General features: G+C 46.1%; 1 protein-coding gene across 1 annotated transcript in view; it reads left to right on the top strand.

The window, feature by feature from the left end:
- LOC121047591 (atrial natriuretic peptide receptor 1) overlaps nucleotides 1-18,708 on the top strand; it is a 98,893-nt gene that overhangs the window by 58,680 nt on the left and 21,505 nt on the right. The window contains exon 14 of the mRNA XM_042292002.1: nucleotides 15,369-15,545. Within this exon, the coding sequence (XP_042147936.1) occupies nucleotides 15,369-15,545 (177 nt within the window). The remainder of the gene's footprint in view (nucleotides 1-15,368; nucleotides 15,546-18,708) is intronic.

Below are 18,708 nucleotides of genomic sequence, written 5' to 3'. Positions count from 1 at the left end.
TAACTTGGGAGAATATAACCTCAGACAATCGTTGATTATACAGTGCCTCAATATTCAGGATACGATGTTTTTCAAAGTATTGGAATGTATGATCGCGGCTTGATAGGTTTTCAATAAATCGTATACTTTTTTTCTGCATTAAGTACAAACTAGTCATATTACATTTAGATGTAACCCCCCAGACAAGTAAACAATAGTGCAGTCGAGAATGAACAGTAGTGAAATAGAGCTGACGTTTTAGCCACATTGGTAATAAGGCACGAAATCTATTCAGCATGCCAATAGACTGTGCGATGTCACGCTTCACAAAATTCACATGACATGTCCAGCGAAGGTTTTCATGAAAATGTATGCCTAAGAATTTGTATTCGGTAACCCTTTCTAGTGACCGTGACTGGAATACTATTTCGGTAGTAAGGTTAACTGGTCTGTTAATTGAGGAAAAAACAATATATTTTGTTTTGTTAACATTTAGAAGCAGCTGATTCGCATCAAGCCACTTCGATAAGTTTTTGAGCCATGCGTTTGTGACAGGAATAAGAGATGATAGGTCCCTGGATGAAAAAAAAACACTCGTGTCATCGGCGTAAAGTACTATGTCTGGCGTATGGGGGATAGCAACAATGTCATTGATATAAAGAAGGAATAGTATAGGTCCTAATATTGATCCTTGCGGAACACCAAATTTTATATATTCAGTGTCCGATTCTATACTATTAGCTATCACAAACTGGCTACGATTTGTCAGATAACTGCGCAATAGTTTAAGTGAAATGCCTCTAATTCCGTAGTGTGGCAGTTTATCAAAGAGAATATTATGCTTGATAGAGTCAAAAGCTTTATTGAAATCTACGAAGATGCCTATAGTGTAGGATTGATTTTCTATATTGCTGATAAGTTTTCCTCGAATGTTAAGTAAAGCTGACTCAGTGGATTTACCTCTCTGAAATCCATATTGGTTCGCAGAAATTAGTCGGTATTTATGAAGATGATTAATTATTCTAGAATTTATAACTTTTTCTACTATTTTTGAAAAAAGTGGGAGTATTGATATTGGTCTGTACTTGCTGATGCTATCAGCGGCACCGCCTTTGTGCAAAACGGAAATTTTAGCCATTTTCATTTTTTCGGGAAAGATTCCAGTAGATAAGATCAAGTTGGTTATGTGGCAGACTACGTCAGATATTAAATCTGTAACAGCTTTAATTGGCACCGCTTTTATTTCATCATAACCGCTGGAGCAACTATTTTTAAGATCACTTATTAGACTGAAAATCTCTGTGGGGGTAGTAGGGTGAAGAAAAATAGTATGCGTGAGATTGTGCTTTATGTACTCTTCAAAGTTTTCAAGTTTTTGTGAAACCCTAAAATCTGAATATTTGCTTTGTTTTACCTTATTTCGGAGTGCAACCAACCCTACGGGCTGATGAAGCCGCTGAAGCAGCGCCAAGAGTGCGAAGTTAAGCTGTTCGTTCTCTTTTTGTGCTTATGCGGTCGGGCTAAACTAGACCCACTAAAGAAGCTACTCTTCATACAGATATGGATGCTTAAAATGATGGTTGTCATTTATCTGAAGCTTTATCTGAAATCACAGGAAATGCTTTTCTGCCCTCCAGAAATGTCTAAACAGTTGGTGACAAAGCAAAGCAATATTACGTGAGCTTCCTGACACCGAAACTATTGCTGAGGAAGTCGCACTTTTGAATCATGACGACGGCAGTTGCATTTGATTTGTTACTAACCACCAACATGGCGGCGCCCCAAACAATATCGGGGGAAAAATTGCCGATACTCTAAGTGTAGCTCATTTGGTCTAGCTCACAGGATAAATCAAGTGCGGTGGGAGATCGTTGGCCGAGTCAAGTGTGTTGTGGCACCGCAGATCAGAGCACGTGGAGAAATGCTTGAGTGCGAGCTCCGTTCAAAGCACGGAGCTCCCGCTGCAGAGCGTGCAGGGACTAAATCCCCTCGATCTATTTGCGTTGGTCTTCCAAATAACCTCAAAGGTGCCAGTGCACGAGGCCCGTGTCTCGGCCGGCCCTTGGACACAAATGGCGACGCAGCACTAATACATTCAAGTTGCCCATGTGGCACGCGTGCCACACGGGCAACTCGGATGTCATTTACAACGAATGACATTCATGTGATCAACGAATTGTGGTAGTATTTACCTGATTGTACCGGTCGTACCGGGTAACAAGCAACACTACGTGTAGAACGTTTTGAGATCCCCTGGGCGCTGTGTCCTCTTCTTCCTCTTTTGTCCCCCTACTTGCCCCGTTTATTCGGACTTACAAAACAATATTATTACATTTATTTTTCCCACGCAAAAGTCATTCGCCAAATCTTTTTGGTTTTCTTATGGTCCGTCCGGACCAGGTCTTTGGGATGTTTTCTTCTGTAGGAGGAACACTGAATTCTGGTGTGCTTGCTTCAGGATGTGTTTGGTCGGTTGGTTTGGGTTTGGTTGGAACCAGGTGATGTGTATTCCGGCGGAGATATCCTGACCTTGTCCTGATAGTGTAGGATCGAGGTTCTGGTCTCTTGCCCGTAATTGTTCCAGTTGCTTTGCTGTCTCTTACCCATACCTCGCTGCCGATATCTAACTCCTGTTTTCGGCACACTCCGTGTCTCTTGTCGTAGTTTTCCGCTTGCTTATTTTTTTCTTCTCGATCCTTCTTCCGGAACTCCTCATGGTTGGGCAGTCTTGGCAAGAGTGTAGAAGCCAATACTGGCAGTGTGGTTCGCAACTGCCTTCCCATCAGAAGCTGTGCCGGACTGTATCCAGAAGGTCCTGGTGTTGTTCTGTAGACCAGTAATCCAAGCTCGGGATCTTCAGACTTCTTGATGATGTCTTTGGCTATCTTGACCATTCTTTCAGCTTCCCCGTTACTTTGCGGATAACGTGGACTGCTTGTAACGTGCTCGATCTTGTAATCCTTACAGAAGCCTTCGAATGGCTTGGAGCTGAATTGTGGACCGTTGTCTGACCGCAGAACCTCAGGTATTCCGTGACGTGAAAATAGAGCCTTGAGATGTGATATGACTGCTTCTGAAGTGGTTTGTCTCAGTCTGGTTATTTCCACGTACCTCGAGTAGTAGTCTACGACGAGCAAATATTGGGCTCCTTTCAACTCGAACAAATCGGTCCCAACTCGTTGCCATGGTCTCTCTGGTAGCTCAGACGCGATCATCGGCTGTGTTTTTGGTACCCGCTCGTGTGCGCAGCTGAGACAGTTTGTGACAACATCAGCCATCTGAGAGCTTAGTCCTGGCCACCAAACTGACATTTTGGCTCGTTGCCGGCATCTCGAGATACCCTGATGGCCATCGTGCAGTCGGTGCAAGACTTGCTTCCTCATTTGACTTGGTATCACAAGGCGGTTGCCTCTCACGAGTAGGTTTTCTTGTACCGTGAGGTTGTGTCTTTCTTGGAAATATGGGGTGATCTCGATTGGCACTTGCTGCTTGCTAGTTGGCCACCCTTTTTCACAGTACTCCCTCACTTTAGTACAGACGGGGTCGTCCTCTTGCATCTTCTTTACCTCGATCAGGTACTCTCGGGATGCAGGGACTGACTGAAGGACGACTTGCACAAAAGCCTCGGTTTCTTCTTCCATATTGTCTGGAGGTTCAACAGGTGACCTTGACAGGGCATCGGCCGTCCAGAGTTCTTTTCCAGGCACGTGTGAGATTGTGTAGCAGAATCTCATCAGCCGCAGTTTGAATCGCTGAACTCTGGCTGGAATCGCATCCAGTTCTTTGGACCCAAGGAGAGGTACGAGTGGACGATGATCTGTTTGGATGTGAAACTGCGTTCCTAGCAGGAACTTCTCGAATCGTTCACATGCCCAAGTCACGGCGTACGCTTCTTTCTCAATCTGGGCGTATTTTGTTTCTGTGGTACTCAGTCCTTTCGAAGCGAAGGCTACTGGTCGAATGTTTCCGTTCATGTCCTTTTGTAGTAGCACTGCCCCCAAGCCGTAAGACGAAGCATCTGCTAAAACAATAATTTCTTGTTGCGGATCATACAGTGTTAGGGCTGTTGCCTCCTGGATGTCCTTCTTCACTGCATTGAATGCTATTTTCTGTGCAGTGTCCCACGTCCACTCGCTTGCCTTCTTGAGAAGGTCACGCAGAGGCTTCAATTTTTCGGAAAGATGGGGGATGAAGCGTCCTACTTGGTTTGCCATTCCGATGAATTGTCTCACCTCGGTCACTGTCGTTGGCGCTGGCATATTGGAGATGGCTGTGACCCTTTGTGGGTCTGGCTTGATCCCTTCCTGGCTGACGATGTGTCCCAAGAACTTTATGGACTTTTGCTTGAACTCGCATTTATCGTTGAGTCGGACACCTGCTGCTTTCAACCTCTTAAGGACTTCCTCTAGCCTCTCATCATGCTCTTTCTCGTTGGCACCAGTGATTAGGATGTCGTCCATATGGCATAGGACTCCTGGGATTCCTTCCAGGATCTCGTTCATCCTTCGTTGAAAATACTCTGGGGCGGAAGAAATTCCAAACGGCAATCGTTGAAAACAAAATCTGCCAAAAGGTGTGATAAAGGTAGTCATAGTTTGTGACTCTTCTGCCAACCGAATTTGCCAAAATCCGGACTTGGCGTCTAGTTTTGTGTATAGTGATGTGCGTGACAACCGTCCCAGTGTTTCTTCGACAGAGGGCAAAACTAGCTTTTCGCGTTCTATGTTCTTGTTGAGGTGCGTCAAATCCACGCAGATCCGTACTTCTCCGTTCGGCTTGGGCACAACAACCATCGCTGAACACCATGGTGTAGGCTCTTCAACTTTCCTTATGATTCGATCTTTCTGCATGCTTGCCAGCTGCTCTTGTACTTTCGTCATCAGTGCCAGGGGTACACGCCGTGATGTGTGGACGGAGACTGGCGTGGCGTCTTTCGAGAGTTTGATTTTGTACTCTCCTGCCATTTCTCCGAGACCTTGAAACAACTCAGGGTATTGTTCATGGTACCTCTTGGCTGTTTGGCCCGATACTGTGCACAGAAGTTGGATCAGCTCCAATTCGCTGCTGGCTTTTCTTCCCAAAAGAGGCTCTTCCAGGCCGTTCACTACGTAGATCACGTGCTGTATAGACTTATTGTTATGTTGTATTGTCGCTTGAAACTTGCCTAACACTTCGAGTTGCTGCCTGTTCGCACCGTAGAGCTTGGCAGCTGTCTCCTCAAGGGTCACCTTGCTTGGGACAGTGCTTGGAGGCATGGCACTGACGTCTGCACCAGAGTCTATCTTGAACGTAGCAGGCGTTCCGTTGACTCGCAGTTTGACTTTCCACGCACTTCCTTCAGCTGCGTGGATGCTTCCAATCATCCAGTTTGGCGCTTCATTTGGGTCCTGTAGAGTCACCTCTTTTAGGGTGCTCTTGCCCTCATTCCTAAGCTTCTTAAAGCAAACTTGTTGCCAGTGACCTTTTTTTCCGCAGTTGCGACAGATTGATCCCGCTGCGGGGCACTTGGACTTTTCGTGTGCACTGTTGCCACATCTTCCACACGTCTGCGTTCTAGCCGCATTATTTTCAGCGTTTTTCGGCGTGTATTCTCGCCGCTTTGCGCCTTTCTCTTTTGCTGACATTCTTTTGTGGAGGGCATCCAGCGTCATGTCTTCTGCTTGGGACTCGCCTCTGACGACGGCTTGCTGTCGATGCACGGCTTCTTTCTGTCGAGCTCGAGTGTACGCAGCTTCCAGTGTCAGATTTGGGTCGCTTTGAAGTTTTTCTGAGAGCGAAGAATCTTGCAATCCAACGACAAAACGATCGCGGACGAGTTCTTCTTTCAACGCGCCGTAACCGCAATGTGTTACTAGGCGATGCAGGCTAGTCATGAAGCTCTCAACAGATTCACCCGGCTCTTGTTTCCTCTGGTGGAATTTGGCCCGTTCGTAGATAACGTTTCTCTTGCCGACGAAGTGGCTTTCGAAGAGTTGGCAACTGCTTCGAACTGTCGCTGTTCGGTGCCGGTCAAAGCCGAGGCGGACAAAATGTCTTCCGCGTCCTCACCGAGAAAGTAGATTAATGCGTCTACTTGCGATCCTTCGTCTTCTTTATCGAGTTTTGAAACTCTACGGTACCTGTTAAAACGGGTGATCCACCTTGGCCATTCTTCTGGGCGCTTGAAATCAAAGGCTGCCGGCGCCGTGAAACCCGTTGCTAGCAGTGTTGTTGGGGCCGTTACGTTCTCCGAGTTCGATGAAGCTTCCATTTCCGGAGCACTTCTGACACCATGTGGTAGTATTTACCTGATTGTACCGGTCGTACCGGGTAACAAGCAACACTACGTGTAGAACGTTTTGAGATCCCCTGGGCGCTGTGTCCTCTTCTTCCTCTTTTGTCCCCCTACTTGCCCCGTTTATTCGGACTTACAAAACAATATTATTACACGAATCGGCTCGCGATCTGTCACGCCTGGAACGCCCCACGCTCGGAGTGTCGCGCGCTGATTGTCCGATCCTTCAAATGTCATTCGTTGCAAATGTAATTTGAGTTGCCCGTGTGGCACGGGCACCGTGGGCACGGGTATATAACGACTGGCCCTTGAAAGCAAATGGCGGCGGAGCGCCCGCTCGTGCCATGTGTCTTGCGCGTTTTCACAATAACGGTTGGCGGTACTTGTAAGAAACACCTTTATCAAGGGGCTTTAGCAGGGACCCTGGGTTCAGTCGCCCATCTGCATCCTACCGTCGTGCGATCGTGTATCACATATACTGCATAATGCACGTTAAAGACCCCGAGCTAACAGTTGCACTGCACTTTTTATAACCTTCATCGGGTAACAACGTCGTCCTACGAAATTGCTGCTTTGTAAAAAACTAACGACTAATTTTGAATGCGCCGTTACATCGTATTTTTAATGTGTTCGCGTTCTTTTTTACTTTTATTTTTTTTTGTCTACATCTTTGATTATGTGGCTCTTACTTTTAATAAAACAGACTATAGCTGTCAGACTTCTAGAAAAAAAATTTTATATGACTAAGAAAATGGCACGTGAACGTAAAAATAAAAAAAAAACGCATAGGCGCACTTAATAAAAATAATTGAAATAATAGAATTGATTATAATTGTATTTTCAAAGGTTTGGGCGCCCCAAACGCTATAAAAGCGAGCTCGGTGCTTTGGATGGTGCGCTTGTTCACTGGAAGTGCAGTTCAGGACAGTATGCTCGCACTTGTATGTTCCTCTTCGCTCGCAGGATAAAACCAAACACTTTATTGGTAATGTATTTAGTGAGACAAAGCTTACCTTCTGTATATGTGCAATGCCCTCAGTTTTCGCGTGATTACACGCTTGTTTATCATTATTGTTTTCGTTTCCCACAGCGATTCAGTTCGTGCTCTTTTGTGTGCTGCATGAATTATTAGAGACCAAGGTAACCCAAGAGCATTCTTTTTCGCGAATTCTAAAAAAAAAAAAAAAAAACCTATGCAACTTGCCACGTGTGCCACAACCAATAGAAAATATTCTAAGCTTCACATACGACCGCTTGCCTGACTAAACATTGTTGTTTGTCAAGAACAATTGCGATCGTATGAAATCACGTGGGAAAAACTCGTTTTAAGCACGCGACCGTTGGCATGCAGTGCATACTCATAATCGGTGCCGAGATGATTGGTGGCCGTCAGCAGGTGGAGTTTTTCAACCAACCCAGAGTTAGAATGTTTCCTTCTCTCTGTTGTAAGCAATCAGGAGACAACTTACACCAAATCTGAGGGTAATAAATTAGTACGAGTATTCAAACACAATGGCCTGAGCAGTATATGTGTACAAGCTTTAGCTTTTGATGCACCCTTAACTTTCGACACGCTCAACGCTAGTGTAAAACGTAGGGCTGTTTCATTCTTAATGAGCGTACCATGTGCGTGCTTACACTATATTTTATACAACGTCAAAGCCTACCCGCTTGCATCGTTTTCATTTTTGCACACCACTACTTGCGCGTATGAATCCCCAAATTAAGACTGGCACAGGATGTCACAAAAACAATTTACAGGGTTGTTTTTTTTTACCGCAAAAATAAACTACGCATTGCCTAACGCTCATTCTCCGCCCAAAGGTATCGCTAGGTCACAACCAGATGTCAAAGTTTCATCCCGAACGGACACCTTATTCAAAAGTTGTAAGTGGTTTTCTGAAAATTCCAATAGGAAAAATGGAGCCCGTTTTTGGGCCTGTTTTTCGTTTCTGGTGTCATAGAGCCCCATATATTCGAAAACTCCGTCGGCCGCTATTTTCCCATTGAACTTTTCAGAAAATCACTCATAATTATTGAAGAAGGTATCGTATGGGGCTGAAACTTTGACATCTGGTTGTACCTCTAGCGCTACCTATGGACGGAGAATGAGCGTTCGGCGATGCCTAGTTTTTTCTTGCGGTAAAAAGAAACCTTGTATTTTTTTTCTTTTGTGACACCCTGCAAGTTGCTTAAACTATGTGCAAAAGCTATCAACAGACCCAGAATCTTTGCATGGTCAGTCATTGCATTTATCACCGAATTCGTATTAAAATTAATAATTATTCTTTATTGCTCTGAGTTTATTTTTAACCTCGGCATTTTTTATTATGACCCCCGCACCAGTCCTACTTTGGGTTTACCAAACTCAACATCTAAACCTGAGTGTCAGTTTTTGTGTTTTCCAGCCTCGTGGTTTGGGTCAAAGTGAACACCCATCTACTTAAATGAGACACCTGACCGCGCAAAAAAATAGTATTCTCTTTTAGGTAGTTAATTCCTCAAGCTAGAATTTTGGAAACCAGACTATGACGTCATCACGTTTTGCTGGAAATCCACAAAGATCCAAATACATGCACGATGAAAGGGCCGGCCCGTCATATTGCCGCCCGCAGAACCGAGAAAGCAACGCTCGGTCACGGACTTCTTGAAGATTCGCGTTCACTCTTGCACCAGACGGAACTTTCGCCCTGTTTTCTTGCCCTCGAAAGTGCCAGTTCATCCTCGCTCCGAACGCGCGACGCTCGAACCTTCTTTGCCGAACTTTCGAGATGGTGACGTGACGCACTCTGGATAAGCAGCTGCCAGCGACATTGTCGAGTCAGTCTCGCTCTCGCACTTTTGTTACGCTGCCGAATCGCTGCCTGCTTTTCTGCTGCCTCGACGCTCTTTGTTTACTTTTTTTTTTTGGAACAAGTTCGTGATTAAACCTTTATTTTTCAGTTCACTGTTCGTCCTCTCGTCACCTTCATTCGTATCAGTATAAATCTAATCGCATTGTAATATGTGTCATTGGCCTCTGAAATCTCCGATAACGGCGCACAGGCAATTTTATATTTTTCAACGCGTCGGTAGTTTTGCTGTGCATGTGTCTCGCCATTTGGCTCAGGACGATTTTCGCGTTTTGTTCTGCCTACATTTGCTGGAGACATGAGCTGGGAGCGCGGCAACTGGCCCCCTTGCACGAGAACTGGCGCAGCCGTGCGCGTTCCAAAGAAAGCTCGTGCAGAGAAAACCAAGCAAGGGACCAGGGATGTCAAATTCTGGATATAGAAGAATATCCAACTGTATCGAAGCGCCAGCACACACGATTTCTCGCATTGATGTACAGGCCTGGAAGGCGATCCCACCGCCATCTGTTGGTTCAGAATCACACTAACCAGGGGTGGGGTTGCACCTTAAGGACCTTGAGCGCGAGCTCCGCTTCCGCAGTGCTTTGGTTGCGCGTGCCTGCGCGTTCACACTAGTGTTAGCGAGGGCAGAAAGTTCGCACTGAAGGCGGAGCTTCTAGTCTCAGCTTGAGGGTGAACGGAGTATTGGCGACGTGCGCGACCGAAATCGTAACTGTAGTCGGCTTTCCACGATTGGCCAAATGCTAAATATGACGCCAGCAAAGGTTTTCTCAATGAAAAACAGTGAGTGCGCAGGCAAGCTGGTGGAAGTTGATCATGATGTAGAATACCCGAGACTGTGGTAAAAGCTAGGAAACTTGGTCGAAGTTCTTTTCCCTTGTCTTTTTTCTTCGACCAAGTTTCCCAGCTTTTACACTGAGTCTCGGGTATTCTACATCATGACGGGAACGTTATTCTCATTGACAGAAGTAAGAGTAATGTAAGAACTTCGATTTTGGCGGTGTTGGCAGTGTTGGTTTCTGAGCGCAATGATTTCAAGCTTCCACCATGAGAATTACAAACACCATCGAACTTGTTGTTCGCAAGGAAATGACGTCATGAGAGGTAGCCACGGGAGGTCGCCACCAAAAACACCTCGCCGCTAATAGAGAACGCTACAGTGCCTGTATTCCTGTAGTGCCTGTTTGGAAACAAAGAGTTTCCAAATCCTCGATCGGAGTCATGTGGTTTATGGGTTGCGTATGCCACGGCCACTCGATCCCCCCTGTTGGTGCGGCCTGCCGATGTCTTTCCGAAAACAAAAGAGCGCGCGTGAGAGGAGAACTTCTCCCATTTTTCGTGGGGGCGCTGCACATCGGTGAGCGGTAAAGCCCCTCGATGTGTTTGCGTTTGTCTTGCAAGTAGCGTCAAATTCGCGAGTGCTCGAGGCCCATGTCTCGAGCGGCCCTTGGAAGCAAATGGCGGCGCAGCACTGAAATGAGCGGGCCTTGGAAGCGAATGGCGGCGGAGCACCCGCTCATGGCACGTGTCTCGCGCGCTTCCACAACAATGGTTGGCGGTACTTGTAAAAAACGCTTTTATTAAGGGGCTTTAGTGAGCGGTCTTGTAAGCTGAAACCTATACTCTGTTTCACCCAATATACCGCAGGAAAGGCTGTAAGCGCGAGCTCCTTGCTCTGGGGCAGATCTCGGCGGCACAAGCTCTCGTGCAGTAAGGGCAGCTGTCAACACTATGAGCTCGCGCTTCCAGCCTTCGCTGCGGTACAACATAAGGTGAAACGGAATATAGAGAAGGCGCCCAACGCGCTCTTGCTCCGCTACCCAGATAAAATATCTGCCTATCAATAGAGAGTTTTAGTAGATCGTTCCGATACCTCCGATAGCCCCAATAACGATATATATGCCTGCGCAATGAAGGCGGTGGCGGAGTATCGGGATATCGTTATCGGAGTCATGGGAACGATCTACTAAAACTCTCTATTGGCTTCGCCGATACCGAGGCGCTGCCGCGGTTGCAGAAGGCAACAAGACTCGCTTTCCCCCACCTATGCACCGCTGTGCTTTGCGAAAACATCGTAGTGTCTCTCTGCGCACGCGTGTGTGGTTTGTGTTGGCATTTTGGAAGCTGGCGGAAATGTAAATGCACGTTCTAGCTCTGAGTGCCAGACGGCGATGAAATGTGCCAACTCCACTCGTGAAATAGGAAATCCTGCAGTTGATCAAGTATAAGGAAGTCTCTTTCGAACTTGAGTTTACACCGCTGACTTACATGGCTGGCTACTTGGCCTTCGTTTGCGAACAAAAGGTGACCATTTTTATTTCTAGAAATTGTCGTAATTTCAAAGTAATTAGCTGAAACATTCAACCTAGCAAAGCAATAAGAATTTCTCAGTAAAAGCAAGGAAGGCTAATGTGTAGAACCCGCTAAACTTTGCAGGTGACGTGTCCTGAATGCAAGCGCAACTTAAGGGAAATGCATCACATGACGGAGCATATCAGTCCATGTTTAGTCTTGACCAAGGAGGACTCAGATATCCACGACCTGAAACTGTCTGGCTGTGTAAGCTCGTCTGCACCTTTGTCGAGGCGGCTCTACAGTCGGCAGAGATTTGTCGTCGTGGACGGATGTGCAAGGTCCTCGCGAGCGCTGTGCTTTCACACCTTATGGACTGCCCGCTGATGTGGTGTGTTAACTGCCGAGACCCCCACCACAGCGAAGAGCTCTGCGAGCTCTTTTTCAGAAAACTCCTCAGACCTTTTTTGGCAAACTGGGCTGGTGACCTAAACAGCCCGCTAGAGAATATATTGAGGCTTCCGCGGAAGCCTTCACGAAAGGTACTCCGCTTGTGAACTATATGACTCCCTTGGTCTGTTTTTTGTGAACAATGAAGTTTATATTGCTGAAGTTATGCACGCGGAATCCAATTTTATATTGCCCTTCACAGATGAATAAAGAGCACAGCTCGCGCGTGCTCGAGCGTTGGTTCAAACCGGAAATTATACGGCCTAGCTATATCCAACTATAACTCCTATATGACAGTGGTAATAGAAACGGGGCAACAGTTACGGGAACAAGAAAAGGACAATTCGCTCATACTGCCAGCAGAATGGAGCTTTAACGCGCAGCCTGCAGCTGAGTGAGCTTTTCGCAGAAAGAATCATGTGCTTTTATTCTACACAGATTTGTCACATCATTCACGCAATCTGGCACTCGTTTCAATTGAGACTTGCGGCTTCACGAAAAAAAAAATCTAAATAGCCACACAGGGCCGGGCCGGGCGTACTGCTCCTCTCTCCCTATATTTCGTCTTACCTTAGCATGGACTAACCGCGAACGCTGTGCTAGCGCGAGCGGCTAGCCTTTACTGCCTTGACTGGAGCACTCGCTGCACGAGAGCTCATGCAGCCGCTGAGGCTTCCTTCGAAGCAACTATCTCGCGCTTTTAGCACGCCCGGCTAACAAGTACATATTAACGCGAAACGAAGTATTGGCGACGTGCGCGACCGAGAGCGTCGCTGTGGTCGGCCTTCCACGATTGGCCCGAACGCTGACTATGACGTCGGAAAGGGTATACCATCGACGGAAATAAGAGGAATGAAAGAACTTTAATTTCGACGGTGTTGGCAGTGTTGCTTTGAGAGCGCAATGATTTCAGGCTTCCACCATGCTATTTACAAACACCATCGAACTTGTTGTTCGCAAGGTAATGACGTCACAAAGGGGAACCATAGGAGGGCGCCACCAAAACATCTCGCCGCTAATAGAGTTCCTCTATATGCTCCCCCGAAAGGTATCTTTCACCGATAACGAGCGCCACGGCTGGCGCAGCGGGGTAAAGTAGAACTATCGCTCTCACCGGCGGAGTGAGGCATACGGCAGGCCGCTCCAAAGGGGAGTCCTTATCGAGTGGCCGTGCGTATGCAATACGAGCTGCGAGGAGGTGACGAACGCGTTGGTCGTTTGCGAGCGTCTCAGCCTTTCCGCCCGCTTCCCTCCTTCGCAACCGGGCAACGTTGCGCGCTTGCGCACTTGCGACCAACCTCCGTAGGAGACGTCCGCATTAAATTGGAACCCCACCCCCATGGTTTCAGTTGGACCTCCATGCATTCTACGCTCTTATACTCGTCGCAAGCCGTCACAAACGGTCGTCGCGCAATCGTTTAGAGCCAAACGCAACTGCCTGAACCAGCCTTTACTGGAGCAACGTCAACGACTGTGTTTCAACTTTCGCTTGAATGATTGCCAGAGAGCTAGAAAGAGTAGATTAGGAGCAAAACATCGTGGCTCTTTGCATGAGGCGGCCCGGTCTCTTCCACCTAAAGGCAGCGTAACATTGCACCCGCAGGAAACATTACAAAGACTGAAGGTTTGGCGGTATTTACGGGATAAGATCTACGCACTATCTATAAAAATTAAATGGTCCTTTATAACGTCGTCAGAATAATTTTAAGCTTACACTGATAGTATCACGCGTAAAATTTACGTGGGTTGGAACAATTCCAGTGCTACCCGATATATGGCGCCAGCGGTTGTCGCACAGTCGACCAACGTCAACCGCAAATGTGTGGATAAGCCTTAACTGGGACATCGTAAGTGTCGGAGCTTCGGCTTGCGCTGCCGTGGTTGGCAGGTAACTAGAGAGAAAAAGGGTGCTATCAAAATCAACATGACCTAAAACCCTCAATCCAAGATTTTTCTGCAGCCTACGACGGAGTAGGCTATACACGAACTCATCTCTGTTACGTCACGGCGCGGTGGTGGCGCGTCGGACGCACTTCCGGTCTGGGGCTGTGGGCGGAAGTGCCCATTTGAGACGTGTATTCCTGCGTTGTTTTGAAAGGAACCAGACAAAAACCTGCCTTGTCGTCAAAATGCTGCGACTGGGGCTGTACCAAGAGAGTCGAGAAAGGTTTGAAGGTCAGTTTTCATGCGCTCGGTTCGTCCGAGAACGCGGATATGTGCCGTGAAAAGGGAAAACCAGACGCCGTCGGACCACGATTGCTTGGGCGGGAAGCATTTTGGGTTAAATTCACGGATACTACTGGCCATCAAATTTATTTGTTTGATTCCAAAATAAACGCCGTAAAGCCGTCAAGTTGTACGGACCACCTGCGGACTACGTTTAGTGCGTCTTCAAGTTCAAACGGTCGCCTGATCGTTCGAACTGTCGTCTGCTCTTTCTAACGTTTCTGCTTGTCGTCTGCTCTTTTAGAGGACACCGGCCCGTAGACCAAACGTGGGCCCGGTACTTGCGATAAGAATTAAGTGCAGGCCTTAAAAGACTTAAGTTTGAAGGTTGGTAAGCAGGGGGGATGTAGACAGTAGATACAAGGAGATGTTGATCATTTTTACCAGTGGCCATCACGGACTTGTTATACCTGATTCACTTAGTTAGATTCTGCTTGCGATTTTCAGTAGCGACGTCGACCATCTCAGCTACGGTTCACGCTGTTGCAGTCCGAGCGACGTCGCTACTGAAAATTGCGAGCGAAATCTCATCACGTGAATCAGGCTTTAGCGTACGTTCTGCGGCGTCCACGCGGAATGAATCGCCGCATGTCAGATTATTCACGCGAAGTTTTGCGGTGTAACGAGCCTCGTTAATTTCGCTGACGCTGCTCAAGTAGTCAGACATCGTTAGGAGGACGTAGAATCAACACTTCCCACGCGAAAAAGAGCGCGGAGACTCACACCGGAGCCGACAACATCGCATTTCAATGGTTTGTTTATGGGCGACGGCGAGCTTTCTGCCCATACCCCCATCGCGCATGCGCGGCACCGGTGGCGTCCGCTAGGGGCGCTCCGGGCGCTCCGGTTTGTTTGTAAACATAAGTTGGTGTATACTCTTCTAAGAAAGGAGAAGGGTCTCCTCCTTTCTCGAAATGGAAAGGAGGAATTGAGAGAGCGTTTGCTTCTGTCTGCTTGTTCGCAGAAAGGAGGAAGCGCGAGAACGCGACAAGCGGTTTTCAAGCTGCAGGATAGTACACGACAAAGTTAATTGGTAATCCACCTAAACAAATAGCCAGAAAAAAACAAAAAAAACAAAGAGCGAGTTAATTAAATTAGACAGACCAAACACTTGAATAAAAACAGCGCTTTAAGCCTCTTGTGACTGCTTACTGCTTACGCAGCAACGTAGCCGGTAGTAAGCAGTCACAAGATGCTTAATATCGTGTTTTTTTTAGCTTCTCCGTTGCTCAGCAGTCGCAAGTGTGTGGGCCAGCCTTTAAGCATTGAATACAGCCTTAACTTTGCATCCGCAGGAACCCTGTTCTGGACGGCACCGGAGTTCCTGCGCATGAAGGAGCCCCGCCTACACGGCTCGCAGAAAGGAGACATCTACTCGTTCGCCATCATCCTGCAGGAAGTGATCACCCGCTCGGGGCCATACGAGTCCCTCGAACGCATCGGCCGCACACGGAGCTTCATGGAACCCGAAGGTCCCCGAAAGTTCCACTTCCTCTTCACCCTACTCGCAGCATGGCTGCTTCGCTTTCTTTGCCAGGGAACAATCAGGTCGCCGCATTGCTTGTTTCTTGAACTTCCGCGACTAGACACCAATCGGAACTCTTATCTCTGTAGCTTTATTGTCCTTTTTGTGAATTATTACATGATCTTTCTTTTTGCCTTGTCGGACTCCTTTTTCTTTCTTTCTATTCGGCCCGCACGTTTTATAACGCCGTTATTTTTGTTTTTAATATGTTTGTTTGCTTTTGCGGTGGTCGCTTTATCTGCCCCTTCTGGTCTCATTTCAGTTCTTGCGTGTATCTTTTTTCTTATTATTTTTTTTAGTATATTTGGAACCCTGCTCAGCTTGGAGATTTCTCGTGACACATGGTCAGTGGAAATGCTAATCCCTGTTTACATTTGTGCGTTCTTATCGCACTTGTCTACTTTTCTAACGGCACAAAAAATATATCCCTAAAAGCAAAAAAAAAAAAAAAAATCTTTACATAGTTTTTTTTTTATTTTTTTTTAAATAATTTTCCGGCCAGTGGACGCATCTGTGCAAATAAAGAAAGAAATGAAGATATAATGAATACATAAAAAAAGCCGGCGATTTACCTTTGCATATGTTACACAATCCATTATATACTAGAAGTTTAGGTGCGCTATCAAGGTTCCTCAGACTGCGATGATACATAGCAACATAGTGTCTAAGGAATATGTCACCGACATAGATTGTATATTTCTGGCTTTTTCGCCTTGTGCTGAAAAGTTAATTTACCCGTCGCAAATATACGCAGTTCAATTTTCTAGATAACTAAAGCAATACCCGACGCGCGCGTCAAAGTAGACCGGGTCTGGGTTCTAAAGAGAGCTAAATATTGAAGAAAAAATATTTTATTTATTTATTTACCAATACTTCAGGCCCAAAAGGGACCCAATTGAGTTTGTAAAAAAAAAAAATAATAAATTTGTTTTTGCTTTATTATAGAGGCATAAAAGAAACGGATGTTAACACGTGGAACACGTGTTAATACCCGTCCTTTTTATGAATCTTGTTTCGAAGTTCATCAGCGAAGCACTTCAAAAGGCCTGGCGCTGGGATTGTCCCGTCGGACAATGGGAAGCTCAGGATTTGCGTCGACACCAAGGCTAGTTCTAATATTTCCCCTCTCTCTCTCTTTCTTTTTTCTCTTCTTTTTCTGTACAGTTTTGCAACTTTGTTACGCAACGATTTCCTAAATTTGATTAAGTTTCTCTGCTCAGGATTACCATGACAAACGAGTGCATTCCTCCTAGGAAACGTCTCGCCTTAGCTGGCTTCTTTGTTCGCTTCGGTATTAAATTGCGTGTCTATTGACTATTTTATTGGAGTTTCGCGTCGCCACTACAAATATCCACGTTCTCACGATAGTTTTCTTTTGTTTCACTGAGCTTCGACTCCCTTATGCACACGCAAATTAATACCACTCTAGGTTGCATGCAGGCAGATATTTTGTTTTTTCGTTATTCTCCAAGGCAATGTTAGTCTACCCGTTACTCACCAAGCAAAAAATTTAAAAAATCTAATTGTTTTGATTGAAGTACCACGAAATGTCTTCGCTCATTGTAAATTTCTTGCTGTGCTTTTTTGAACATTAGAAGTACCCGTATAATAACTTGCTCTCGCTTAAATTATTTACGAACGTTATTAAACCTCACGTTGTTGCTTTCCACGCATTTCCAATGCAACATGATGGCCATAAAGTTAAAACATAATTTTTGCAAGAAGCCTTGCCTGCGTTATTATACCCTTTTCCTCCGCTTGGCTGGCGTCCTTATATTTTTTTCAATCCCAGGAATCATTGTGTATTGCATAAATACCATTTCAAAAAGAAGAAAAAAACCAAAAAGAAAGGATTGCAGTTGGCACAATAGACAAACGGCTGGCTCCTTCAGCAATTCAAATAAAGCTTTTAAGGTTGCCTTACAAACTCCTATTACTAACTCCTGCTAACTCTATTAAAACTTCCCGTCGTTTTTTTTTTTGTTTTTTTTTTTGTGCTTTCTTGTCGTTAGGAGCACACAGCTCCTATTGATAGCCTATCACAAGACTAATATCTTTGAGCTAGCTGATAGAAACCAAGCATAAACGGTAGTTTGGGTACGAGAAAAGGCAACAACAAAACTATTTGCAGTATTTTTAGACGATTTTGTTCAACGTTTCAGTTTGACAACTAAATAAACTCGGGGATTTTTTTATTATTTCACCTCTTGCTTTGTGATAAATTTTTGCGTTCTCATTGTCTGAGGCAGAAATATCTTTAACTGCGGAGCGATAATACGATGCCCGGGAGTCGGGACATCGCCACGCCCTGTTTCATTAAGCTTTCAGTGACAATAGCGTCCAGCACGTTTCTTCTATTGAATGCGCTTTGTGTACTAAACCGCGCTGCCGGTGTTGTGAACTTAGTCGGAGCATCGTATTTTCTTCACGTACTGCGGCAGTTTCTGGGGGGGCGCCGTTTGTTCCTAAGGGTTTTGTATAAGGCATTACCTTGACGCCATATTTGTCGTTGTTCCAAGCGCGTGTCCAGAATAATGCGGAGCGCAAGTGGTTTCACTGACGTCAGAACTCCGAGCTCTTATTGGCTTAGTTCGACGTGAGCGCGCTGGTTAAATTAAATAAAAACAGAAATAATAAACATAGGTGTTGTTCTGTCCGTCGCTATTTTTATTCTTTCTGTTTTTGATTTAGTCTTATTGGCTTTCTTAAAGCTATTCACTCTCTTTCCGATCGGAGTCAATCACAGCTCGGCGTTCTTACGTCCCCACCACTCCTGCTCAGGAAGACGACGAACTTGCGCGCCGAGTAGTCTCTGACAGCTTAAGGCACGCAGGGTGCGGCGATGTCCCGAGCACCTCGTTATTGTTCCCCAGCCAATAAGACTACGGCATTGGCCGATAAGAATGCTAAGGAACGAACCTTAAAGCAAGAGGCATTTCAGCGACTGTAGCTCCCATTTATCGACCGGCAAAAAACAAACTGGACTGGGTGCAATGCAGATTTGTGCGCGGTCGACGTGCAGTTCACCCAATCGGAATCGTTACGAGAGCTAGTTTTGAGCATATGCGGCGAACAAGCGACCTTAAATATGGCGTGCAGCGCGAGTTTCC

Source organism: Ixodes scapularis, unplaced genomic scaffold (genome assembly GCF_016920785.2).
Source record: "Ixodes scapularis isolate PalLabHiFi unplaced genomic scaffold, ASM1692078v2 PGA_scaffold0__279_contigs__length_252992795, whole genome shotgun sequence".
NCBI classification, from domain to species: domain Eukaryota; kingdom Metazoa; phylum Arthropoda; class Arachnida; order Ixodida; family Ixodidae; genus Ixodes; species Ixodes scapularis.
Note: the sequence above shows the minus strand (reverse complement) of the source record. Positions and strands in the feature narration are given on the sequence as shown.